The sequence below is a fragment of the Moschus berezovskii genome, chromosome 14, assembly GCF_049115385.1.
Source record: "Moschus berezovskii isolate FMDL1 chromosome 14, NW_MosBer_1.0, whole genome shotgun sequence".
NCBI classification, from domain to species: domain Eukaryota; kingdom Metazoa; phylum Chordata; class Mammalia; order Artiodactyla; family Moschidae; genus Moschus; species Moschus berezovskii.
Window position 1 is genome coordinate 38,327,594 of NC_142473.1, and position 27,627 is coordinate 38,355,220.

The window sequence follows — 27,627 nt, forward strand, 5'->3', positions numbered from 1 at the left end:
CTTACTGACCCCCCTCTGATTGTGTCCGGGCTTCCTGTGTCCCCACCTGCACCCCAAGTGACTCAAAGCACCTTTCTCAGGAGAGGAGATCCGGCCCGAAGAGTCTCCTAGTTTCCCCGCCCCAACCCTGTATCCTTGGGTGGCCCTGGCGATTCCGGACTGAATTCCTCGGGTTCTCCCCCACCCCCACCCCGCCCCGCTGCCCTTCCTAGAAAAAGCAGGGAGTTAAGACCAATGAGAGCTGCCTGGCCAATCGTCGCTTTGAGAAAGTTTGGGCCGTGATCCTGTTTCATTAGGCTGATTGGAGCAGCCGGGAAGGTAGAGTCCCTCCCCAGGGATCCCGGGTACAGTTGCTCTAGCTGTCGCCGCCCGCGCACGCCCCTGCTGGACAGCCGTGACCCCCGCCCGCTTGCCCGCTCCTCGCCCCCTGCTCCTCCTCTTTTGTTTTTATCCAGCGTCTGCTTCCTCTCTCTCTCTCTCCCCCCGTCTTCCTCCTCCCTCTGCCCCTTCCTCCCGCTCTCTGCCTCCCTGCAGCGCCAAGCCGGCTCCCCAGCCTAGTCCGCCGAACGCAAACCACTGAGAGTTTGCCGAGCCTCCCCCGGGGGCGCGGGCCGCCGAGTCCCGCTCGGGCACGGCCGCCAGCCGGCGAGGGAGCGCCGCCGAAGGAAAACAAGCGGGCGCGCGAGGGGAGCCCCGGCGAGGGCGGCCGGGCGGCTGCGGGCCGCCGAGTTCCAATCCGGGCGGCCGCGCCCCCTCCGCCCGCGCGGCGCTCCGGGGGACGAGCTGGCTCCGCTCGCGGCTCGAGCGGCGAGCGTTTCCTAACGTGAGAGGCCGGGCGCCGCGGGCGAGGGCCGGGGAGCCGGGCCGGCGGGCGGCGAGGCGCCGGGGCAGCGCGGAGGCAGCGGGTCCCATGCCGGCGGCCAACATGATGGAGAGTCTGCAGCCGCCCGCCCTGCAGGTGCCCGAGCCGCGGGGCGCGCCCGAGGGCAGCCCGGTCTGGTCCAGCTCGTCGACCCCCACGCTTCGCCGCCGGCGCTTCAAGATGCGCCGCACCAAGAACGTGCAGGAGCCGAGCCTGGAGGCCGGGCTGAGCGGGGACCTGCCCGGCGTCCTGGCGCCCGGCAAGGAGTTCCTGCAGCTGCCATCCATCGAGATCACGCCCTCCAGCGACGAGGACACCCCGTGGTCCAACTGCTCCACGCCCAGCGCTTCCCCGCGACGCAAACGCTTCCTCCTGCGCAAGTGGCTGCGGGTGAGGGAGCGGAAGGAGTGCAGCGAAAGCAGGTACGTGCCGTCCCGTCCCTCCTCCTCCCCCTTTCCTCCTCCGCCTCCCCAGAGCCGCCGGGGCGGGGGGAAGCGGGGGCGTCCCAGGGTACCCGGGAAACTTCGCGGAGCATTGCAGGAGCCCTTTGCCCGAGTGGACGGCTTGCCCACGTGTCACCCGTCTTCCCAGCCCAGGTGTGGCCCGGTGACTTTACAGTACACGTGTGCACGGGGCTTCACGCTGCGTTCCAACCCATCGGATCCTCAGAGCAACATGAGTAGTAAAACCATAGCAGCTAGTGTTTACAGAACCCTTAGCAGGAAATGGCAACCCACCCCAGTATTCTTGCCTGGAGAATCCCACGGTCGGAGGAGCCTGGTAGGCTACAGTCCACGGGGTCGCAAAGAGTCGGACACGACTGAGCGACTTCACTTCACTTAGCAAATTCGGGTCAGTAGGATGCGCACTTCACCGTCCATCTCCATAGGAGCTCCACAGGTAGGGCAGCTCCCCACAGCCTTGAAGAAAGAAGGGAGTTAGGTTTAAGCCAAGCCAGTTGCCTGGCGGAGGACAGGGAGCTGTCCTTACTGGCTTGTTGATATCTTGTAGCGTACCTAGCCTACTCATTTGGAGAAGGCAATGGCAAACCACTCCAGTACTCTTATCTAGGAAATCGCATGGACAGAGGAGCCTGGTGGGCTGCAGTTCATGGGGTCGCTACTAGTCGGACACGACTGAGCGACTTCAGTTTCACTTTTCACTTTCACACATTGGAGAAGGAAATGGCATCCCACTCCAGTGTTCTTGCCTGGAGAATCCCAGGAACGGCGGAGCCTGGTCGGCTGCCGTCTATGGGGTCGCACAGAGTCGGACACGACTGAAGCAACTTAGCAGCAGCAGCAGCAGCAGCAGCCTACTCATTTACTCTCAGACTTTAAGGCCCTGTATCTTAACAATGGTCTGTGCTTTTGTGTGAGGCAGCTGAGCGATTGGCCACCTTTTCCTGGACACCTTCTCCCAGTCTGTTCAATTCCATTCATTTCAGTTCAACAAGTATTGATTGACTGTTCTTAGGAGTTGTCTGATACTAGCTGATGGTGCTGTGGCCAGGAAGCAGGAGCTGGGGGGGCTGGGTAGAGTATGGGGATGTGGTAGTTAAGAGGAAGGATGAGAGGTGACTCTGATAAGAAATTAAGGCGTGTGAGTTTCCCTGGTATTGAGGAGATGTAATCTTTAGAAGTCATGCACTATGTGTGTCATGTGGTAGAGGCTTCCCAGGTGGTGCAGTGGTAAAGAATCCGCCCGTCAGTGCAGGAGACGCAGGAGAGAAGGTTTCAATCCCTGTGTCAGGAGGATCCCCTGGAGGGGGAAATGGCAATCCATTCTAGTATTCTTGCCTGAAAGATCCCTTGGACAGAAGAGCCTGGTAGACCACGGTCTGTGGGGTCTCAAATAGTCAGACATGACTTAGCAACAGAGCACACACACGTGCCACGTGGTACTGACTGTACAGCAAAGAGAGGAGGAAGACTTCTGGAAGGAAGAGGCTCAAACCCTGACACGTATAGACAGGTAGTAGAAAACAGCAGAAAGAGTATGATATCAGGGACGACATGAGATCAGGAAAGGGGAACAGTACCTACGAACATAAGAACAGGATGAGAGGTGTGTTTGAGAGGACGCTGAGAAATTGGGCCGGGTTATATGGATGATGAGCGTTCTCAGCCTGCCAAGCTCTCTTTCTCTCTCTCTCTTTTTTTTTTTTTTTTTGGTTGTAATGACTGGATGTGGTTATCCCTGCAGGCGAAGATGTAAAGCTTTGTTCTGGGGCTTTTTGGGAACCTGAGGATAACAGTTCTTTCTATACTTGTCCATCATCCTGCCGCCTTTCCCAGAGAGTGGAGGGAAATGGGACAAACTTGGTGGGAGCTAATTTTTAAATTTTTTTCTTTTTAAAAGGATTAAGGCTGTACTTTTAAACATTGTAATTTTATTTATTTTTGGCTGTGCTGGATCTTCATTGCTGTGTGAGCTTTTCTCTAGTTGCAGCGAGCAGGGGCCTACTCTCTAGTTGTGGTGTGTGGGCTTCTCATTGCAGAGCACAGGCTCTAGGGCATGTAGACTTTAGTAGTTGCGGCTCCCAGGCTCCAGAGCACTGGCTCAGTAGTTGTGGCACGTGGGGTTAGTTGCTCCACGGCATTTGGGGCCTTCCCGGATAAGGGATCAAACCAGTGCCTCCTACATTTGCAGGCAGATTCTCTGTCGCTGAGCCACCAGGGAAGCCTGATGGGAGCTAATCTTGAACTAAAATAGTTCATCCTGGTTTGTCAGCTTCCCCTCAAATGTGAGAGACCTTAAAAGAGACCCTGTTTTGACCCTGAGATTCTGCCATGTGTACTGAGGACAGTCTTAACATTGGTAGTCAGGGTGGGAATAGGGTGGATTTGGTTATTTTAGGAAGATGTGGTGTCTTGGTTTTGAGATGTCTCTGTTGGTTTTGAGAGTTGTCTGAAGGTGCAGTACAGGGAATTTCCTGACAGTCCAGCGATTTCACTGCAGAGGGCACAGGTTTGATCCCTGGTCAGGGAACTAAGATCCTCCAAGCCCCGAGGCATGGCCTGCCCCCGCCCTCCAAAAAAAAGATTCAGTGGAATCTTCATTTTTGTTGGAGCAAGTAACAAACTTTTATTTATTTATTTTAAAAAGTATTTATATTTCTTTATTTATTTGGGTGCAGCAGGTCTTGGCTTTGGCATGCGGGATCCTCGATCTTTGCTGTGAGATGCAGGGTCTTTTAGTTGCAGCATCCCAACTCTTGTTGTGTCACAAGATCCAGTTCTGGGATCCAGTTCCCTGACCAGAATTCGAACCCTGGACCTCTTCATTTGAAGCGTGGAGTCTTAGCCACTGGACCACCGGGGAAGTCCCAGGGAATATACTTTTAAATCAGGAAGGGTTTTCACCTTCCAGGAATAGTTTAAAAACTGGCAGTTGTTTTTTGTGGTGACTTGTTGGGTTAGAAGAATGTTGGTATATATGTAGAAAAAGGCAATCTCTGGATTGAAACCTAGATTTGTCAGACTCCAGTCTCTACTCTTAACTGCTGTGGAACTGCCTCTTGATGGAATCTGTCTCAATTGTGGCTAAAACAAAAGCCCATCCATTTTAGGCCTTGGAAGTAGAAGGTTTCTGGGAAGAAAAGAAGCAGTCAAGTGAATGAGGGATTGTAGATGGCCAGGATGGTTCCCTGAGGAGGAATTGGCGTTTAGAGGCAATAGGGCCCTAAGAGCATTGGATCTCATACTAGGAGAAAGTGAAGTGTTCGTCACTCAGTTATGTCTGACTCTTTATGACCCCATGGACTGTAGTCCGTCAGGCTCCTCTGTCCTTGGGGTTCTCCAGGCAAGAATACTGAAGTGGGCTGCCTTTCCCTTCTCCAGGGAATCTTCCCAACCTACCTCAAGGCCAAGTCTCCCACATTGTAGGCAGATTCTTTACCATCTGAGCCACCAAGGAATCCGCATATCAGGAGACCTGGGTTTAAATTTAAGTTCTGTCCTTTCTCAGCTGGGGAACCTTGCACAATTCCTTTCATCTTCTCTACCTGTGGATTAATGGCAGGTCTCAAGAGTGATATGTGTGGACATGTTTTGTAAACGTCCCTTTGCTGTGCAAGGGGGAAGGAGTATCGTCCTCTTCCTGTGAGTGGCTCACATGGAGGGGATGTGTGCTGGAGAGTATTGGTTACATACCTCCGTGTCCTGGAGCAGCAACCTGGGGCTCCTCACACGTTACAGGATTCGGAGATGCTGATGGGGAAGTGACCCAGTTCTGGCTCGGATAAGGGGATGAACACAGCATGCCCTGCAGGGGATCTTTCCTCTTCGTGATCCGCATCCAGGTCTACCTCTCCACACCAAAGAAAAGACCCTTTGCAGGCCTTCAATGCCATTCTATCCCATATGGCATGGGGCTGAGAGGGCCTCAACTTGTGGGGTGTTTTTTTTTTTTGGCTGCACCAGGTCTTTGTTGTGGAGCCTGGACTTCTCTAGTTGCAGCGCACAGGCTCCAGAGCGCATGGGCTTAGTTCCCTTGCAGCGTGCAGGATCTTTGTTCCCCGACCAGGGGTTGAACCCACGTCCCCTGCTTTGGAAGGCAGATTCTTAACCACTGGACTGCCAGGGAAGTCCCAGCTTGTGGGTTTCAACTGCACAAAGATAAAAATATAATCAGGAGACCTCTTTCTTCTCCTTAACCCTGGGAAGATAGAAGTAGAGAAAATGATGAAGTTAGCAAGGACCTTGGAGTACTCCGAGTCTAATTTTTTCTGGTTCATCTTTGTATTTTCACTGTCTAGCACTGTACTTGGCCTTTTGTTATGATCAATAGATGTTCATTGATGGATAAATTAATAACGAGTGAATGAATGATTACTTTTACTCTACTCTTTATAATGAAAGTATCCTTATTTATGAGTCAGGGAAAATATCCTGCAGGAGATGAGTCCAGGACTGAGTGTTTTGCTGTATGATGGTTTTATTGAGACATAATCTTCCCAGGTATCCTAGTGGTAAAGAATCTGCCTGCCAATGAAAGAGATATAAGAGACTCTGGTTTGATCCCTGGGTGGAGAAGATCCCCTGGAGGAGGGCATGGCGACGCACTCTAGTATTCTTGCCTGGAGAATCCCATAGACAGAGGAGCCTGGGGTCTATAGTCCATGTGGTTGCAAAGTCAGACACAATTGAAGTGACTTGGCACACACATAATCTACATGCCATACAATTCAGTCAGCTTTAAAGTACACAATTCAATGTATATATTTACAAATATGTGCAGTCATCACCCCAATTTTAGAACATTTTCATGACCTTAAAAAGAAACCCATACCCTTTATATATCACCTTCAATCCCCTTGTCCTCCATCTGCTCCCCTCCAGACTAGACAATCACAAATTTTTTCTATGCAGAGCTGAGTTTTGAATGGGGACCAGATGCCTCTTCAGTTCAGTTCATTTCAGTTGCTCAGTCATGTCCAACTCTTTGCGACCCCATGAATCACAGCACGCCAGGCCTCCCTGTCCATCACCAACTCCCGGAGTTCATTCAAACTCATGTCCATCGAGTCGGTGATGCCATCCAGCCATCTCATTCTCTGTCGTCCCCTTCTCCTCCCACCCCCAATCCCTCCCAGCGTCAGAGTCTTTTCCAGTGAGTCAACTCTTCGCATGAGGTGGCCAGAGTATTGGAGTTTCAGCTTCAGCATCAGTCCTTCCAATGAACATCCAGGACTGATCTCCTTTAGAATGGACTGGTTGGATCTCCTGAAGATGGGGATGGTCTTGATGAGGGATGTGGGAAAGTGAGGGTAGTGATGTGATGGGCTGACAGACTATGATGTGTGCTGAAGAGTTTGAATTTCAATTAATCAGTCAGTCAACAAAGATGTATTGAGATCCTATGGACAGTGTGCTTTGTCTGCAGAGAGGATTCAACTCAATGGGAAGCCATTGTAGGTTCTGGAACCTGGAAGAGACATGCGCAGAGTGGTATCGGAGGCAGTGAATTCTTGCTGTTCTGTGTGAACCGAGTGTGAGGTGGAGGCTGGAGCCTTGCACAACTCTTCCAGCAGTTACTGTTACAGCTGGGGAGTGTCATCTTAGCCACTGTTTGACATAAGGTGGCACAGTTTTTTGCTGGCCATGGCCCTCTGAGCTTTGTGAATAATGAAGTCTGAAGTTGATGGGGAAAGCTCTTAGAACTAGTACCCGCATGTCTCCCCAGATCCCTTGGCCATAACTGGTTGTGGTGATTGTTTAAAACCCAAACTGAGAGATCTCTCTGCTGGCCAAGTGGTTAAGAATCCACCTGCCAGCGAAGGGGACATAGGTTCGATCCCTGGTCCGGGAGGATCCCACATGCCCCAGAACAACTCAGCCCCTGCACCACAACTACTGAGCCTGTGCTGAAGAGCCCAGGGACCACAGTAAACAGCAACCCCCGCTCCCCACAACGAGAGAAAGGCCAAGGGCAGCGAAGGAGACCCAGCACAGTTAATAAATTAAATACAAAAAACCCAAATTGAGCACCAGAGTCCCTCTCACCTGCTGTAATACAGCAAGAGGTCAGAATTGGACAGAGATACATCTTTTCTGACAGCATCCTGATGTTATTCTGCTGAGGCGGGTGGGAGAGTGCCAAGGAGCGGGTGAGTAGGTGTGGCTGGCTGACTTCGGGCTGTCTTTTTGGGGGACACAGAGCATCTCTCTGTCTCCCCAGGACACCCTCCTTAGTACTGCCTCTTGCACCGCTTTCCCTTGGCATTTCTGTCCTCTCTTCTTTGTGACATAGCGACCCTGTCATGTATTCTGCCCGGCTGCACGTCTGATTTCAGGTGGTACCTCTCACTGACTCTGCAGGCCTGGTGGGCCTGGTTATCTGTCTGGTGCCAGCCTAGCTGACATGCCTGTTTGCAGGTAATGATTGCCCATCATTGGTGTATTTATTAATGTTTCTATTTTAAAGCATTCATTTATTTATTTGGCTCCGTGGACCCTTTGTTGCACTTGGGTCCCCTGAATTGGGAGCATGGAGTCCCAGCCATTGAACCACCTGGAAAGTCCCTCCTTGGTTTATTTATTTTGAGTCTTCATCCCCTTCCTCTGACCTTCGGAGGGAGTCTTGCTTCCAGTTTCAGCTCAGTTTCCAAGGAGCAGTCTGATGAGTTGGAAAAGGAAATGGCAACCCACTCCAGTACTCTGGTCTAGAGAATTCGATGGACAGGGGAGCTTGGTGGGCTGCTGTCCATGGGGTCGCACAGAGTTGGACACGACTGAAGCAACTTAGCATGCCTGCATGCATTGAAGAAGGAAATGGCAACCCACTCCAGTGTTCTTGCCTGGAGAATCCCAGGGACTGGGGAGCCTGGTGGGCTGCCGTCTGTGGAGTTGCACAGAGTCAGACACGACTGAAGCGACTTAGCAGCAGCAGCAGTCTGATGAGTGCACCCAGATGCCACGCCCATCACCTTGCTGAGGACCCGGAAGTATGGGAGAAGCACAGAGAATGTGAGGCGAGAACTCACAGAGCGTCAGAGAGGAGCAGATTAAATCAAGTCATTGGTGCTGGGGCTTCCCTGGTGGCTCAGAGGTTAAAGCGTCTGCCTGCAATGCGGGAGACCTGGTTCGATCCCTGGGTCAGGAAGATCCCCTGGAGAAGGAAATGGCAACCCACTCTAGTATTCTTGCCTGGAGAATTCCATGGATGGAGGAGTGTTGTGGGCTACAGTCCATGGGGTTGCAAAGAGTTGGACACGACTGAGCACTTCACTTAAGGTTAAACTAAACCTCACCCAGACCCTTAATTCCTTGAGGGCCGGGACTGCATCTTACTCTCTGTTTAGTGCCTTAAGTATGCATTTAATCCTCACAACAAAGCCCCAGGTGGGTTTTACAGACAAGGAACCTGAAGTTCAGAGATTCATTTGCTCTGGTCACACAGAAGCAAGGGTGAGATATGAGTCATGTTCTTCTAATTCCAGAGCCCCACGCTCTTCACAACTACACAGCACCATCTCCCCAGGGCCTGGGAATTGTTGGTGAGATCCCATCCATGTGGAGGGGGTCTTCCTTGGCGGCTCAATGGTAAAGAATCCACCTGCAAAGCAGGAGATGCAGGAGACATGTGTTCGATCCCTGAGTCGGAAATATCCCCTGGAGGAGAGCATGGCAACCCACTCCAGTATTCTTGCCTAGAGAATCTCGTGGCCAGAGGAGCCTGGAGGGCTACAGCCCTGGGGTCGCAAAGAGTTGACACTGAAGCGACTTAGCATGCACGCATGTCACATGGAGGGGAGGTGGGAAGGAGGTTTGAAGGATGGAAAGGATGCTGAGATGTGTGTAGGGGCCAGGGGTCGGAGGTCAGCATGGGGATGTGTGAGGGTGGGGCTACCTGGTGTAGGTGAACTGCTCCGTGAGAAACAGCTGGCCTTGGGCTGTAGATGTGGTTTCCGGATTCAGACAATTTGCAGAAACTGAGAAGGTAGATCTAAGCCCTGTGGGCTGATTCACACTGGCCAGTTTCCTCCACGACAGTTGATACCTTGAGAGTTTCCGTGGTGGTTATACACTCAGGGGTGCCAGTTCCATATAAGGAGAGAGACTGAGATTTCCATGGGGTAGATTAACAGGTGATAATTCTGCCTGGCTTGGTTAGTCTCTCCCAGCAACACCAGTTGCTATGCTGGTCACTGACCATTGCTTCTAGGGTAACTCTGGAGTTTTCCTTAAGGCACTCGAAGGGCAGAGCTGCCAGTGGGGAATTTCCTTCCTGACTCCAATGAGTGAGCCACTGGGCCCTGAAGCAGGTGTTCAGATACAGAGCCAAGCTGGCCCGAGAGCCTGGGGGGTGATTGCAGGCTTTCTGTGTGTACCAGAGCTTTATGATGTGTGCAGGCTTTTCCTGGAGCCGCTGGCCTCTTGGGGTGCTTCCCTCTGAAACCCAGATTGGTGTGATGACTTGCCAAGGGGCAGTTGGTACCTCATGTGAAGAGAGATGCTTTTCAGCATGGGAGGAGGTTAATGAGCCCTTGTCCTGTGACTTCGGAGCCTGAGGAACCTTACTTCTCTCAGAGGAGATGGTGAGGGTTCCCAGGGATGAAGAATGCAGGGTGGAAATGGAATGTGGAAGGAAGGCAAGATGGGAGAGGCTTCAAGCTGGTGCACAGAGATGCCAGGCCTGGCCCACCCCCACCCCCACCCCGTGCCACTTGGACACAGGGTGGACAGCTGCATGCCACTTCCTGGAAGAAGTCCTGGTGGCTCAGTGGTGAAGAATCTGCCTGCCCATCCAGGAGACATGGGTTCGATCCCCGGTCCAGGAAGATCCCACATGCCTCGTAGCAAGTAAGACTGGGAGCCACAACTCTTGAGCCTGTACTCTGGAGCCCAGGAGCAGCACCTGCTGAAGCCCGAGTGCCCCAGAGCTCCTGCCCCGCAACTAAAGAAGCCACCGAGATAAGAAGCCCACGCACGGCAAGCCCCTGCTTGTTGCAAAGAGAAAAGCCCACGCAGCAACTAAGACCTAGCATGGCCAAAAATAAATAGATAAATATTTTGAAAAAAAGAAAGTCCCGGTGTCAAATATTCTCCCCTGTTTTCAGACCCTGTGTCTGGATTTTCAGTTCCGATAATCTGATCAAAGTCATTGCCAGGAAGATGTGGCTGTGCTTTCACTATGACCAGTGGTGAAGAGGAAAGGGAGGTGGAAACCCATGGCTTTTTCATTTGAGGCCCTGATACATCTTTTTGGTGAGATGGTTGTGAAGCGCTTTCTCCTGCGTCCTTTGCATGTACTCTAACTGGCTCTGGTTTTCCACCCTGATTTTGTAGATGAGATAAAGAAATCGGGCGATTAGGCACATCTCAGTGGCAGATCTGGGTTGCAGCCTGGAACTCAGGCCTCTGACTTTAACCTCTAAAGTTTGGGCTACTTTCTATCTGTCACATCTCTGGAACTTCTTCCAGCCTGGTGCCTCCTTCCTCCATGGTCTGACCACAGAGATTTTTTGCTTTCTGTTTCTAGTTCACAAGTTTAGTCAGGAAATGAGGGGGCTGAGTGAGGGGACTGAAAACAATAATCCACAACCTACTTGGGTTTTCCCTTTTCTTTTGCCACTGTGCAGAAATTATTTGCCTTGGGGCCCCATTTGGGCAGGGGTGAGTGTGTTAACCCTTTTGTTTGTTCCAGCAACTCAGGAAATACAGAAAGACAATGGACGGTTGGTTTAGCAACACATTTTTGAATCTAAGCGTCTTACAGCTTGTTGTCTTAAAAGGAATTTTTACATTATTAAAGTCAATGAGGGACTTTCCTCATGGTCCAGTGGCTAAGAATCTGCCAACGCAGGAGGCACAGGTTCGAGCCCCGGTCCCGGAAGATTTCAGAAGCTGTGGGGCAGCTGTGCGCAACTACTGAAGCCCACGTGCTCTAGAAACGAGCCACTGCAACGAGAAGCCCTCGCACTGCAGCTAGAAAAAGCCCACGCACAGCAACGAAGACACAGCACAACCAAAATTAAGTGAATAAAATATAGAACTCAATGAGGGACTTCCCTGGTGGTCCAGTGGTTAAGACTTCATGCTCCCAATACATGGAGGAACTAATATCCCACATGCCATATGGTTTGACCAAAAGATTTTTTTTTTTTTTCAGTTTTAAATTTTATCTGATAACATTTTCACAAATAAAACATATTAAATCAAAAAAATAATCTCCCCCTCGTAGAATAAGTTATTTTCGACCATACCTTAAGGAGACCCAAGTGAGACTACACTTAAAATTTATAAGCATGAGCTTGAGTGCCTTTGTCCAGTCCTCCTCCGTGTTCAAGTGGGTTCTGATGGAATAGAATCCACTGCTGCTTCCAGGGTCTTCCATCAGGCCTTTCTTCACATCAATCTTGTAGGGCAAACAGAGACCCGACTCACCTCTCTCGGCCGCTTCCTTGAACTGCTGCATGCAGTCCAGGAAAGCCGTCATAGCCTGATCAAATTTGTTATGTAAGAAAACATTCTGCTTCCCACTAGAGAACAACGGCAACTCGGCACAGTCATCTATTAAAGACCTCAGGTAGGAATGGTTTCCGCAGGGGATGAGACGGTACCTCTGAAACTCCAGTCCAATTGTATTGGCCAGGGCAAGGAGCAGCAAGGCTGTCTGTCCCCAGGCCGCATTGATCTCACTCCAACACACAGGGACAGTGGGGAGGCGGCCCAATCTGAAGTTATTGATGATGGTTAAGGGGCCGTCTTGCCAGATCTTAAAGGTGGCGTTAAAGACATCGGTTTTCTCCAACTGGTTCCACTGGATCTGGGCGTACTGTAGTCGCATCTCCACACTGCTCAGCTCCTCATGTAGTTCTAATTGTTGCCACTTCAGTTTACTGTAGTCCTTCCAGTACTGATTTTCCTGCTGCTCCAGCATCTTAGTCTCTGCCTGGGCTGCCTCAAGATCGGCTGCTACCCTTTCTTGGTTCTTTTCTACCTCTGCCACTTCCTGGAGTAGCCTCGCTTCCTCCAACTCCAGGCCCTTCAGCTTCTCCTGCAGCATCTCCCTCTCATCCTCACTCTTCCACTCCCTGGTCTCCAAATAGCGTTTGTAGTTCTGAACGTCAGATTCTGTGATGGCGAGCTCAATGTCCAGTACCTCTAAAAGATAGTCAGTACAGTCCACACACAGCGGGTGGTCCACTTCTCTTTCACCAGAAAGGATGTCAAAATTGTCCCTAATAGTCTTCTGGATGCTGTCAAGACTCCTCCGGGGCTCCAACCTCCCAAGCAGGGTGAAGTTGGAATAGTTCCAGGACATCCCACCACTGGGAGGGTGAGGAGTCCTGCAAAAGGCACCATCCTGTAAATTTTCAAAGTTTGCCTCCTCCTTGGAGGGAGGACCTCCCTCCTGTGTTTCTCTTGTCTCCCCCTGAGCAGAGATGAGCATCAAAGCTCCAGGTTCCTGGGAGGGCTCCGTGGAGTGATTCAGTTTCAGCGGCTGGCTGCAGCGCTGGCAAAGAAAGCAGAGGTGGGACATAGTGGAGGTCTTGACTCTCAACTTGACGCTGCTTCCTCTGGGTCACCAGTTAGTTAACCATTTATACCTTTTAGAACTCCTTCTAAAATGCATATCTCATCTTGTCACTCTCCTTCTGACCAAAAGATTGAAAGAAAAAGTCAGTGATTATTGTGTGGAGTCAAATAGCTATTTAATATAAAACTTGTGGATAGTAGGGAAAAGGAAAAGAGCTCATCATTTTATTAATCCTGTGCTAAACCAACCAGTAGTAGTATGCTTGGTGTATTATTTCCCAGTATTTTTTTCTCATTCACAGTTCTTTTTTATTTTATTTATTTTATCCTTGACTGTGTTGGGTCCTTGTGGCACGTGGGTTCTTCACTGTGGCTTGTGTGCTCAGCTGCCCCAAGGAATGTGGGATCTTAGTTCCCCGACCAGGGATCGAACCCACATCTCCTTCATTGAAAGGCAGGTTCCCAACCGCTGGACCGCCAGGGAAGTTCTCAGAGTTTCTTTTTAACGGAGAGACTTTTCTTTTTCACCAGCTCTTCTGTATCTTGTACCAGTGGAAGGTTGAGGGAGGACATAAACCCATAGGTCAAGGACAAGTAAGTCTGTGAAATAAGGAAAAAAGAATTTCTGAAGCATTGTTTCTGGAGGAGTCGTCAGGATGAGATATTTCTCTGAAGTGGGGGGATGTGAGGCCTCTCATCAAAAAGATGCTGTTTAATCTCGTCCTCCTGTTCTGCATGACCCAGGCTTGGCGTGAGTGCCAACCTGACCCCTCCGAAAAGTCTGCCTTGGTCTGCAACAATCTGTTTCCCAGCTGGGTCATTATAGTCCAGAGCTCTTCCTGACCTTTCTGTTGATTCTAAAGATTGGATGGAATGGCAGTAATAAAGGTTACTCTGAACAGGGTGGAGCTTTTCCAGAGAACAGTTTGCCCTTAGCTTGGGTGATACCATGCGTTTTCCCTGTGTCTACAGTGAAGCACGTCTTCCTGACATGTGATGATCCCATTAAAAAAAGATAGCCCCAGGAAGGAGGAGGGTGCCACCTCTCCTCTCGGTTACTTCTTTCTGTGGTTTCGAGCCCAAGATCTCACTGAAATCCTCCATGGTGTAATTCAAACACATTCTCTCTTTTTTTGTCCTCGGGGAAGATGAGCAGACTCTCTGGTCAGTGTCCTTTGAGAATATTCTTTAGAGACATTATTAGCAACTCAGGCTGTTGTTCCCAGATTCTGAGAGAAGCTTGATTTGCACTACCAATGACTTGGTCCTCACTGATTCTCTGGTGGGGGCTGTGGAACCCTGCAGGTGCAGTGGGGGAACTGGCGGCCACACGTGTTAAAAGACAGAGCCAGAATCAGATGGAACAAGGCAGGAAGTGGCCTGCCCATTCAGAAAGTTCTTAGGAACACTGGACAGTTCCTCCAAAGTGCCTTCTGCATGCCTGGACTGCTTCCCAAAATGCCTCTGTTTGTCGACATCAGAGAGTTCAGGCTGAAAATGTAGATAATTCAGGAGAAGTAATTCTCAAGTTCAACAAACACTTTTGAACACTTGCAGAGAATCAGCTGCTGTCCTGTATGCTGAGGGCACAAAGATGGAGACAAGTGGCCCTTCCTTGAGGAGTTCATAGCCTTTGGGGGAGACCAATGTGCAAAAAATAATTTCACTAGGATATGGAATTCTGACTAAAGCATAAAAAGTAGGTCTGAGGAAAGATTTGCTGGAAGGAAGAAGGGAGGAGGGTCCTGGGACCTAGATTTAACTCCTGCTCAGACTTTTCTGGCACTCAGCTGCCACCTGTTGGTACCTGCAACTCTGGCTCTCCTTCTCTGCCAGAGAATCTACTCTTCATGGTGGGTGGGATTTGTTCAGTCATTTATCTCTTTTTAAAAAATATTTATTTACTTATATGGTTGCATCAAATCTTAGCTGTAACAGTTGGAATCTTTGTTGAGTCATGCAGGATATTTTGTTGCAATGCACAGGCTCAGTAGTTGTGGCGCTTGGGCTCGCGCATGGAATCCAGAGTTCATGGGCTCAGTAGTTGCCTTGTGGCGTGTGGGATCCCTGACCAGGGATCAAACCCTTATCCTCTGCATTGCAAAGTGGATTCTTAACCACTGGACTACCAGGGAAGTCTCCAGTTATTTCAACTTTGAGCAGACTGGGAAGGTCCAAGGCCAGGAGGCTGGTCAGTGGCAGAGATAGCTCTAGAAGAGATCTGCAACCTTACTGTGTGTTCCCCCCACTCTATGTCCCAAGGAGCTCATCTTTGCCCAGGATGGAGCCATGTCTTCATCAGTGAACTCAGGAAGCTCCGGCAGGCCTTGTCTGTTGTTAGGGGCAGGATGATGGTTTGTCCCAGACGAATGCCCTCACTCACATCAGTCCAAGGGATTGTCTGAGGCACCTTGAGGGTGGAGGCTCTGCTTTTATTTTTAATTTTTGACTTTGTGAACCTGGACAGGTTACTTAGTCTCTCTGGGCCTCAGTGTCTTTTCTTGTCTGTAATATGGAGTTGTGAGACAGAATTAAGTACACGTGTCTGAAGAATCATGCTGTTTTTGTCATTAGTTAATAACACAGATTTCTTTGGTGGTCTGTGAGGCTTCTGAGTCTGCTCCTCTGGTTAGGGTAAGCTGGAATAGTGCGTTTGTTGTTTCTTTGATGAGATGTCGCTTTTCTGATCTATTCATAGGTGCTGAAAATGAGTTTATAATTGTGTAATTTGTGTCTGCTCTTGGCTGTCTTGTCTCTTCGGTGTTGGCCTGCTTAAGGTTTTGAATCTAGGTTTATTTCTCCTTCTCCAGCTCCCCTCACTCTCCCACCTCTCTCCTCCTCCTAAATCTACATACTGTCCTTGGGCTGTTTTATTCACTCTCTTGAATTTAGTTATCCCCTCATGATGAGCAGCCTCACAGGCACATCTCAGACCTCATTTCTTTCCTGAGCCTTAGGCTCAGCCCTTCAGCTGGCTGATGGACATGTCCATTGGAATGTTCTTCAAAGCAGTCCATAACTTAACTCTTCATCTTTCCCTGCTAACCAGTTCTCCTCTGTTCCTTGGGGTGGGGGTTGGTACCCTTCAGTTTCACAAGGTTTCCTTCCCCGGAAGGAAGTCTGTTTTCTCATCTCTACCACCGCTGCAGCTCCCTGGGCCGCCACCGCCTCTCACATATATTTTTCAGGCATCTGCAGCCAGAGTGGTCCTTATGACTTCACTTCTGCTCCTCTTCCTGCTTCCTTCGTCGCCACTCCCAATCCTCGACCTCCAGCCAGAGTAACCATTCAGCGCCATGGATGAGATCTTCCTTTCATTTCCTGTTTATTTATTAATTTATTTATTTGGCTGCATCAGCTTTTAGTTGTGTCACGCGGGATCTTTTGTTGAGGTGTATGACCTTCCTGGTTGTAGTGCATGAGCTTAGTTTCTCCAGGGCACGTGGGATCTTAGTTCCCTGACCAGGGATCGAACCCTTGTCCCTGGCATGGCCGGGCAGACTCTTAACCACTGCACCACCAGGGAAGTCCCAGGGATGCTTCCTTTTATTTCCTGGTCTTCACAGACATTGTTCCTCCACACGGAATTCCTCCTTCGTTACCCTGACCTGCTTGGCCATCCTGCCCTTCATCTCCTTTGGATCTTAGCTCAGTTACCCTCTCCTCTGGCAAGTATTTCCTAACCGGGGTATTTTTTACAAATCTGTGTTCTTAAGTTGTGACTGTTTGGTCTCATTGTTTCCTTCACTGGATCAGAAGCTGTGAAGGCTGAGTTAATTTTGTTCAGTGCTTGTTTTATTCAGTGCCTGCTAAACTCTTTGCGTGGATCCTGGTAGGAGCCCAGTAAACATATACTTATAGAGTCAATAGTCAAATGGACGAAGAGCTGTAAGGAAATCTGATTTTCATGAAATTCTATTGGAAATTGTGTTATACAGCAAGAAGTCCTCTTGAAGTTGAATAATTATGCCCTTGAGTGCCATTTGTGTAAATCTGGATCCCTGTGTGTGGCTGGTCTGTTTTAAGCCTGTTGATTTCTTTCACGGTTTTCCCTTTGTGCTGTACCTTCCCTCAGACTGTGAGCGCTCACAGACCAGACACGGCTGCTATTCTAAGGGTGGTCTCTCTTCCAGGAGACACACTTGGCATCGTGAGGGGGAGAGTGGTTGACCTCTCCCAAAACAAGGCTCCAGAGTGCAAGGGCACTTTGGGAACAATGTTTTGGCTTGTGGTCAAGCTGGGGCCCGGGTAGTCTACAAACAGTGACTAGCCTTTTCCCACCGAGGACTGGTGGTGGCTTTAAGGCTGTTTTTGTTTTTGGATCTGTGGTTGCCATGTTAATACAGTGCTCCTTCCTTAGTTTTCTCTGAGTCTTCTGATTCCAGGTCGGGACAACAGTGGTTCCACTTGCAGGAGAGAAGGATTTGGTGATCGATGCACCCTTCTACCCCCTTTTCCCCTACTTAATGCAATCAGTGTTTATTGAACACAGAGGACATGCCACGTACTGTTCTAGACACCAGAAACAATAGAGAACAAAACAGTTTCTGCCCTAGCAGAGTATGCATCCTAGGGAGAGGAGGGAGAGACAATAAACAAATTAAAAATTTGTTTGTTAATTTAACAAGCTGCTGCTGCTGCTAAGTCGCTTCAGTCGTGTCCAACTCCATGTGAACCCATAGACGGCAGCCCACCAGGCTCCCCCGTCCCTGGGATTCTCCAGGCAGGAACACTGGAGTGGTTTGCCGTTTCCTTCTCCAGTGCATGAAAGTGAAAAGTGAAAGTGAAGTCACTCAGTCATGTCCGACTCTTAGCGACCCCATGGACTGCAGCCTACCAGGCTCCTCTGCCCGTGGGATTTTCCAGGCAAGAGTACTGGAGTGGGTTGCCATTGCCTTCTCCAATTTAACAAGCAGTTTGTTTGTTAACAGCATTGATCCTTATTTATTATTGTTATTTATTTATTTTTGGCTGTGCGGAGTTGTCATTGCTGCCTCTAGGTTTTCTCTAGCTGCGGCGAGCAGAGTCTGCTCTCAGTTGCGTGGGCTTCTCGTTGCGGTGGCTTCTCTTGCTGCAGGGCACAGGCTCCTGGGTGCGGGATTCAGTAGTTGCTGCATGTGGGCTCAGTGGTTGCCACTTGAGAGGGGTCTAGAGCGTGGGCTCGGTAGTTGTGGTGCATGGGCTCAGTTGCTCCTCGGCAAGTGAAATCCTTCCGGACCAGGGATCAAACCCATGACGCCTGCATTGGCAGGCGGAGTCTTAACCACTGGACAACCGGGGAGGAATCCGTGCTGAGTTGTTCCCAGTTTTCTAAAACTGGAAAATCAGGAGCTGTGAAAGGAGCGTCTTCCACCCCACTCTGGAGAGAGAGATGATGGGGTTGAGCTGGGGCCCGACTCCCCTCCCCGTGAGAGTGCAACTCCATTCAGTTCTAGAATACAGATGCACCTGCTGCTGTGACCTCTCCCAAGACCTCGGGAGACACGCTCTGAAGCTGGGCCCCTCTCTGCAGCTGTCAGGTGCCAGAGCAGTTGCTCTCCTGGTGTTTTGCTTCTTTCCTTCTATTAACGTTAATGGATTGGGCTTCCCTGCTGGTGGCTCAGAGGTTAAAGCTTCTGCCTCCAATGCGGGAGACCCGGGTTCGATCCCTGGGTCGGGAAGATCCCCTGGAGAAGGAAACGGTAACCCACTCCAGTATTCTTGCCTGGAGAATCCCATGGACGGAGAAGCCTGCTAGGCTACAGTCCACGGGGTCGCAAAGAGTCGGATACGACTGAGCGACGGGACGGACGGACGGACGGAACGTTAATGGAAGCCAAGAGCCAAAGGGCTGCCAATACACATGGCCCTTCTTTTTCATTTTTTTATATCACAACCTTGTTTATTATGTGAATTTTTTATAATACAAACAAAAAGATACAGAAATACAATATATGAATACAGCTAAATGCAGAATGGTGACATATTTTTCTTTTCACGAGGCCATGATTCCCATTTCTAGGAAAATAAAAGAGACTGCACATAGGTAGAAGTAGGTTGGTTGTTAGCTTCACAGTTTTGCCTAGAAATGATCTATATATGCATTTCCCCCCTGCTACTTACCATAAAGTGTAAAAAGGGAATTAAAGGAAAGTTTTCTTGTTGGTTCCTATCATATGAAAGATGCTATATTCTATTTTTTAGCAGGACCAGTATAACACATGGTCCTTCTTTATGCCAAGTCCTGACGGCGTTGAAGGCAGGTTGGGAATGCCATTGATAGGGGCACCCTAGAGTGTGGAGCCTTGAACTGGGAGCTGGGGAGGAGGGTGGTGCAGAGGAAAGAAGGGGTGCTGGTGCCTGCTGTTTGGGAGATTCCGGTCAGAGCGGCAGACAGTGGTGCCCACTTGGACATGAAGGAACACAGTGCGTCATAGCGATGTAATCATCTCTCAAGCTGGGGGAGTATTTCATCCTTTTCAGTGTGATTTACAAGGCCCTGGGCTCTGGAAGGTGGCACAGGATATAATTATTCTTTGTATTTGCTGCACTTGCCACGGTGCCTGGCACACACCGAGCCTTTCAGTAATATGCTTTTGGCGTGACAGCCTACCACTTCATTTGTCCCCACATCCTATGGGGTGGATATAAAGAGTATGCCCATTTGGACTTAAGGGAATTGACGCTCTGAAACGTGCCCATGTCCATGCAATTGAGTATTGATGGAAACCTGACTCAGAAAGGTTGTGTCCCGGCACGTTTAATTCAGGCCTTTTTCTGTATTGTACAAACATAAGTGCATCTGGCACTGTACCCAGGCTGATGTTCATATGCTGACAGTGTGGGTCAGCAGACACAACTGAGCGACTCACACACACACACACACATTAAACCTTCTTTAGGCTGGCACAGTGAGAAGAGTCCAAATTCTAAAAAAATCTGACAGCTTGGCTGCAGTGTACCTGCCACTGAGCTCTGACTGGCCTCTGCCCTTGAAGGGTTCAGTCTAGTATATTTATTATTCATCCCCTCATTTGTTCAACAGCAGGTTTTAATTGGGCGTCTACTAGGCAGTCAATGCCAATCATAGAAATGAATGTAAAATTTTAAAATGTGACTGGTGCCTCCACAGAGGGGACAGGAGTAGCTGTTTCATTGTTAGTCCTGGTTATTGGCCAGCCCTTGCTGTGAAGGACGTCCTCTCTGTGGACAGTCTTCCTGAGGAAGTGGGGTTTGATGGACATTTTATTTTAGGAGAGCAGAAGCAGTTTCCTCTCATCTCAGAGTAGGCGAAGGTGGCCCGTGTTTTGTTGGCTGGAGAATTCTGGCTATGGACATGGGGTAACCAGGGGTTTTTCTGCTCCTCCCTCTTTACATTGGACGTGGAGCCACTGATGCTTTGGTTTCTACAGCAGAGGGTAGGCATGGAAAACTAAAAATTCTGTTTCTCACAAGGATCACTGATGCAGTGATTCAGAACTTAGGCATTTGGAACTTAACTAACTATGTGTTTTTCTCCCTTATAGCCACAGAGAATCTGGAGTCCTAGAGCCTCTACCTCCCATTTCCCACTAGATTAAGGCCCCTATGGGTAACAGGTGCTGTTAAGTCACTTTCACTTCTTAATCAGCTCAGTTGTGTCCTTAGTATTTCTTACTAAGAAATAGTTGGCACAATGCAGGAAACTGCAAACCTCACCCCTCCAGGTTAAGTGGATCAGTACTGGAGGATGAGTGAATGACTGAGCATTTAAAAATAAATGTATGTTTAATAGATATAAACCTTACATATGTATGTATGTATATATACACAGGGGCTTCCCTGGTGGCTCAGTGGTTAAAAAAAACCCACCTGCCAATGTAGGAAATGAGGGTTCAATCCTGGGGTTGGGAAGATCCCCTGGAGAAGGAAATGGCAACCCGCTCTAGGATTCTTGCCTGGGAAAATTCCCTGGACAGAGGAGCCTGGTGGGCTGCAGTCCATGGGGCCTCAAAAGAGCTGAACATGACTGAACAGCTCAATATATACATATAATTTTGTATATAATTTTAAATTATACATATTATATAGTAGTAGTGTTAGCTGCTCAGTCATGTCTGACTTTGCAACCCCACGGACCATAGCCTGCCAGGCCCCTCTGTCCATGGGATTCTCCAGGCAAGAATGCTGGAGTGAGTTGCCATTTCTTTCTTCAGAAGATCTTCCTGACCCAGGGATTGAACCTGAGTCTCCTACATTGCAGGCAGATTCTTTACCATCTGAGCTACAGGGAAGTCCCTGTATATACATATAATTTTAAACCCTGGGTGTTCCCTAGGGCAGGGGTCCCCAACCAGTTCATGGCCTGTTTGGAACCAGGCTGCACAGCAGGAAGTGAGCAGTGGGTGAGCAAGTGAAGCTTCATCTGTATTTACAGCCTCTCCTCATCACTTACATTACACCTGAGGGCGTTAGATTCTCAGAGGGGTGCAAACCAAAATGAGATTACAGAGTAGACTGGACATCAGCAATACACTTTGGGTGTTACTGTCTCCCATCACCCCCAGATGGACCATCTAGTTACAGGAAACAAGCTCAGGGTTCCTACTGATTTTCATTATGGTGAGTTATATAAAAAAGGCTGAGCACTGAAGAACTGTTGCTTTCAAACGGTGGTGCTGGAGAAGACTCTTGAGGGTCCCTTGGATTGCAAGGAGATCAAACCAGTCAATTGTAAAGGAAATCAACTGAATATTCATTGGAAGAACTGATGCTGAAACTGAAGCTCCAATATTCTGGCTACCTGATGCAAAGAGCTGACTCATAGGAAGAGACCCTGATGCTGGGAAAGATTGAAGGTGGGAGAAAGGGGTGACAGAGGATGAGATGGTTGGATAGCATCACTGACTCAATAGACATGAGTCTGCAAAATCTCTAGTAGATAGTGAAGGACAGGGAAGCCTGGCATGCTTCAGTCCATGGGGTCATAAAGAGTCAGACACTTAGTGACTGAACAACAAATTTCACAATATAATAATAACAAGTCAAATGCACCATAAATGTAATGTACTTGAATCATCCGGAAACCATCCCCCTTCCCCCGTTCTTGGAAAAATTGTCTTCCACGAGACTGGTCTCTGGTGCCACGAAAGTTGGGGACCGCTGCCCTAGAACAAGTGAGGTCCTCATTGGCTGTGGGATGGTGACTCAGCTTTAACCAGCAAAACAAAAAAAAAAAATTTAATTTGCCTTGATGTCAGCATTCAAGTTAGTTCCACCCACCTCAGAGAGACTTAGAGACTTGGCCTGCCCTGGTCTGAGTGAGGACAGGTACGCCCACCTGCAGCTGAGTGATGGTACATCTGGAGCCACTGATTGTGAGTTAGAGAGTGATGGGTTCAGCTGAGCAAGAGCAGGTGTCATCTCTTTGCAAAACACTGTCGCTAACTTCCCAGGCCTACACTGTTCCTCCCAGTGTCTACACAAATGGCTTCCCAGGGATCCCTTTTGACTTTTATCCCAGTAGTAATTTCCAGCCTGCTTCCATGAAGTAAAATTCCAGCCCACAGCAAGTTGTCTTCTCTCAGATTGCTCTGTGTCATGAGTTTCCTCCTCTATAAATGGAGGATCCTGGTAATACCCACCTTGTAGGTTGGTTTGAAGATGAACTAAGAAAGGTAAAGCATCTCTCTGTGCACAGTACATACTCACTTTCTGATCATTTTCTCTGTATCTCCCTCCCCTTTCATTTCCAGGGAAAGAGGTATTTTCCTATTGGTGTCCTTTGGGGCCAACTTTATCTGATATGAAGGACAGGCCCTGGGACTTGTGGTTGTTCGTCATTGCGGCATCTTTGCTGAGTCACTTGGGGTTGGTGGACCTGGAAAAAATAGTGAGTGGTCCAGAAGGTGATTAGGGCTGTTGTGTGATCAGTTCAGGCAGCCTGTCCTGTGTCAGTACTTCCCAGTATACTTCTGAAACCTGATCCCCTTTCTCATAGGAAAGGGGGGGGACTGAGGAGCCAGCCCCGAAGGTGTTGCCTGTGTTTTTCCCAGCACTGAATTTCCTGTGATGTGGCTTCGTGAACTTGTGATTTCAGCTTAATCAGTGCTGCCATGAGGCTCGGCTGGAGGACTCTAGATGGAGGGCAGGATTATCTTCTGAGTTTGAGATGAGTGACAGTCTTTGATATGAAGTATAATAAGGAGAGAAGATGCTTTTGGTGCTAGGGAGACGATGCAGAGAGAAAACTCTTAGCAAAATGAGAAGAACTTGTAAGAAGGAGCCAAGGTAAGATTTAAAGACAGTTTTTAAAAGAAATTGGAGGGAGTGGGAGGTACAGTATAAGGGGTGTAAGACAGGCACAAGGATGGATTGTAAACATGGGGAATGCAGCCAATATTTTGTAATAATTGTAAATGGAAAGTAACCTCTAACAATTACATAAGTAAAAAAATTTAAAAAGATATGAGGCATTTGTGAGATTAGAACTGGTTTTGTGTGCACCCTGTGGTGCTTGTGCCATCTTTCATGAGACTTATTTATGGAACTTGTATTTCGAGAAACACTGTAACTTGTTATATCTGAATGTTTTATGAGCACTTAGTCTTCTATTAGTAGGAATAGTGAGATCTGTTTTGTCCTCATCAACAACAATGGTAAATATTGTTTGAATATGTACCGTCTAAGAGAGATGTTTAATATTTAGGAAAGTAGGAAAGCAAACGTTCAAGTCTGATCTGGTAAATTTTGTCACTTAATAGTGATGTGACCTGGACGTATTTTTTTCTTTTTTGAGACTTCTCACCACTCAGCTTTATTATCTTCATAATATTTTCACTTTTTAAATTGTCTTATCTTTTTAAATTTGTCTCTTTGTTGATGATCTGTATCCCATCTCAGCATCCCTGCTGGTGAACCGTTAGAATCTAAGGTGTTTAGGAGCAGGGTTATGTCTCTGGTTAGAACTGAACTGGTACTAAGAAAACACTCGACAAGAGCATGCAGAGCCCACGTTTTATGGAATGAACAGCAGTTAGTAAGTTAATCCTCATCATGAGTGAGAACACCGAAGGGTGAAGAAAAAAAGTAAAAACCTCCTTTTCACCCCAGGAGTTTATATTCTCAGACTTGAAGGGCAGCTGTGGGCAGAACTCTGCTCTTAGACCAACTGGAGTGTTATTTTTTGCAATGCTATTAGATAGCTCTGTGGCTTTATACACGTCTCTTTACTTCTTTGGCCTTTGGTTTCCTGTTCTGAAGGGGAAAGGAGGAGGCAAGATCATCCTTTTGGCCTCTTCTTGCTGTAAGGATTGGTCCATGGTTTTATTAATAGAGTTATAGACGATGATAAAATGATAAGTTGGAGACAGAGTGGCAGTGAAAGGAAGCAGGGCTTAACAGAAGTCCGCAGAAGTGAGCCAGGATGGCAGGTTTCTCTCTGCCTGTGAATTGCCACTCCAGGTATCTGAGTGACTCTGGTCCTCGGCTCCCTGCTGTACAGCCCAGGCCTCCTCGCCCTCCTGGTTCAGTTCATGCAACACCCTTCTCTGCCACTCACTGAGCTTTCAAGTTGATTTTCCCTGCAGATTTCCTTCCTTACTTAAACCTTAGCCTCCTCTAGGGGATCTTCCCAACCCAGAGATCGAACACACGTCTCCCACATTGCAGGTGGATTCTTCACCGTCTGAACCACCAGGGAAGCCCAAGAATATTGGAGTGGGTAGCCTATCCCTTCTCCAGGGGATCTTCCCTATCCAAGAATTGAACCGGGGTCTCCTGCATTGCAGGCAGATTCTTTGCCAGCTGAGCTAATAGGGAAACCCAACCTTAGCTTCATTGCACGCTTAAGGCCAGAAGGGGCCATGGTGGTCACCCAACACAGCCAGCAAACCAAGATTCAGAACAGTGATGCTCCTTGCTATGTGTGCTGCCGAGTCAGGGAGCCAGAGCTGGACCCAGACTTCTGAGACCAGTTCCAGAGCTATTGCTCCACTCTGTTTGCAGTGTCTTCCATATGTTTTTATTTTTGACAGGTGAGTATTTCTTTACACACGACTCCAAGATGAGTGGATGTGGATGCTCTAGAGAACCCAGTCGGGTGCTCGGAAGTCTTTTTATAATCCACTTTAGCAGTCATCTTGCTCTCTTCCTTGCTACAAGGGTCACTGAAGATTTGCTACAGACTTACCTTACCTTTGGGTTTCCCTTGTGGCTCAGCTGGTAAAGAATCTGCCCACAATGCGGGAGACCTAGATTCGATCCCTGGGTTGGGAAGATTCCCCTGGAGAAGGGAAAGACTACCCATTCCAGTATTCTGGCCTGGAGAATACCATGGACTGTATAGCCCATGGGATTGCAAAGAGCTGGACACGACTGAGCGACTTGCGCTTTGACTTTTTTACTTTATCTTACTTTTAGTTGATGAAGGTGGTAGATGTGAACTAGTCAGCAGGTATTTTTGCTTGCCTCACATTTGTTTTGCCCTGTGCCAAAGTGGTGGGAATGCCCAAGAAGAAGCTAGAAGTGCCTCCAAGGCCTGGCAAGCAGAGGAAGCAAGGCCTCCTAGATTTCTCCTACGCCTGCTCCCATCACCTGCAGTCAGGCACCTCCTGCATCTCTCCCTGCTCATCAGTTCTCTCCATCATCATCTCTTTAGCCTGAGCCTTCATCCCCTCTGCTTTTTTGAGAAGGCTTCCTTTTTTATTTTTTTCTTTTTCTTTTGCTGAGCTATGCAGCATGTGGAATCTTACTTCCCCGACCAGGGATTGAACCCACATTCCTTGCATCGGAAGCATGGAGTCTTAACTACTGTCCCTTCGAGAGGGCTTCTTTATAGGCCTCCCATGTAACCCTCTACTTTTCCTCTAATAAGCAAATCACTTCCCTCTTCAGATTTCCTCAGTGCCTCTTTGTCACCTACAGCAACGGTTCCCAACATTTTAGGCACCAGGGACCCATGGGGCTTCCCATGTAGCTCAAATGGTAAAGAATCCACCTGCAATTCAGGAGACCCAGGCTTGATCCCTGAGTCAGGAAGATCTCCTGGAGAAGAAAATGGCAATCCACTCCAGTGTTCTTGCCAGGTGAATCCCATGGGCTGAGGAGGTTGGTGGCTGCAGTCCATGGGGTCACAGAGAGTCGGACGCAACTGAGCAGCTAACACTTTCACTACCCAGGGACTGGTTTTGTGGAAGACAGTTTTTCCACAGATGGGGGTTAGAGAAGGGTGATTTTGGAATGATCAAGCACATTCCACTTATTGTGCATGTTATTTCTATGATTATTATATCAGCTCTTCCGCATATCTTTAGGCATTAGATCCTGGAGGTTGGGGACTCCTGACCTACAAGATGAAATTTCATCCTGTTTCTGGGACAGACAAGGCCCTTCATGATGCAGACCCCGCTAACTTGGTCATGTTCATCTCTGGCAATTCCCACCTCCTCCTCCACCTCCAGCAGTGTGGAGCTCCTGATGAAGTCAAGGTCCTTGACTGAGCTTGCCTCTGTTTCTTGTCCTGTGCCAACCTCTCCATTTGGAATATGGTCTGCTCCTAAAATTTTACTCGTCTTTCAAATGTCAGCTCAAATGCTTCCTTCTTTGTGAAGCGCTGTTCGTGTTCCCATGCCACCCCGGGTGTTCTTTGTCTGGTTGTGGGTCCTGAACTTTGAACACACATTTCCTGCACCCTGCCAGCTTGCAACAGTTATTTCATTGTGTGTGATCTCAGTATCCGATGGACTGTCTGTTTCTCTGTTAGGTGGTAAATTCCTTAAGGATGGACTGTATCTTTTTCCTTTTTAATTTTGGTGTTCTCCCTCGAATGGAACCTGGCACATAGTAAGTGCCCCAGAAATGCCACTTTGAATGCACAAGGTTATTTCACTAAGTACTAAAATGAAGCCAAGGGTACTTTTTACCCCCAAGAAGGAATAGTGATTCCAGATGTTGTAGAAATGTCAGAAAGAATTGAGATAGGAAAAAAGGCCACGAGGCAGTCATTGGTGACCTTTGATAGGAGAACAGTTTGTACCAAGAGGTAGAATTGGAAGCTTGATTGTGGGGTGAAGTTAATAGAGAGGAAGTGAATACAGCTGGTGGAGACCTCCAGTTAGGAGAGGGAGATAATCAAAGGGAAAATGCGGTAACTTCAAGAAGTATGATGAAGCCAAAATAGTCTGACCCATTTGGGGTGAATACTGGCCCTCTTGGGGGCAACTGGATACCAACTTATCTCATGCAAATGAGACTGTCTCAGCTGAGTCAGGAATGGAGCCTGCCCGTGCAGTATCACTCATTACCTTCTTACTAAAACTGCCTGGAGAAGAACTGGATGTAAAACAGTCTGGAGCCGATGGCCTTCTAATTAATTGATTGATTGATTGATAGCCGTGCTGGGTCTTCATTGCTGTGCGCGGGCTGTCTCTAGTTGTGACTCCTCTCTAGCTTCTGTGCGCAGGCTTCCCACTGTGGTGGCTTCTCTTGTGGCAGAGCTCAGGCGCCAGGCATTCAGGCTTAAGTACTTGTGGCACGCTAGCTCAGTGGTTGTGGTGCACGGGCTTAGTTATTCTGTGGCATGTGGGATCTTCCTGGACTGGGGGTCGAACTTGTGTCCCTTGCATTGTCAGGTGGATTCTTAACCACTTGACCGCCACAGAAGTCCCCAGGTGGCTTTTTTGCTCTAAAGGAGCCTAGCTAATGAAATAAGGAAAGCCCCCCTGACACACACTATTTATTGCTGAAATGTGGGTGATGAGCAGAAAAGACAAATGAATAGGAGCATTTTGGGTGATGAGTGTATAGGGTGTGTATGTACAGGTG

At 48.7% G+C, this 27,627-nt stretch overlaps 2 protein-coding genes across 4 annotated transcripts in view; one reads left to right on the forward strand and one right to left on the reverse strand.

The window, feature by feature from the left end:
• The first annotated feature begins 208 nt into the window (after positions 1–208).
• Positions 209–27,627, forward strand: part of GRAMD1B (GRAM domain containing 1B) — a 188,455-nt gene continuing 161,036 nt past the window's right edge. The window contains exons 1-2 of one of the 3 annotated variants that reach the window (XM_088843037.1): positions 209–318; positions 535–1,284. In XM_088843037.1, coding sequence (XP_088699163.1) covers positions 911–1,284 — 374 coding nt within the window. In that variant the 5' untranslated portion in view covers positions 209–318; positions 535–910. Of the gene's footprint in view, positions 319–362; positions 1,285–27,627 lie in introns of those variants that run through there. The other 2 variants (XM_055423245.2, XM_088843038.1) reach the window with 2 other exon arrangements.
• Positions 11,555–12,911, reverse strand: LOC148775574 (beclin-2-like). Its single transcript, XM_088843452.1, has one exon. The coding sequence runs from the start codon at positions 12,848–12,850 to the stop codon at positions 11,555–11,557; it is 1,296 nt and encodes a 431-aa protein (XP_088699578.1). The 5' UTR covers positions 12,851–12,911.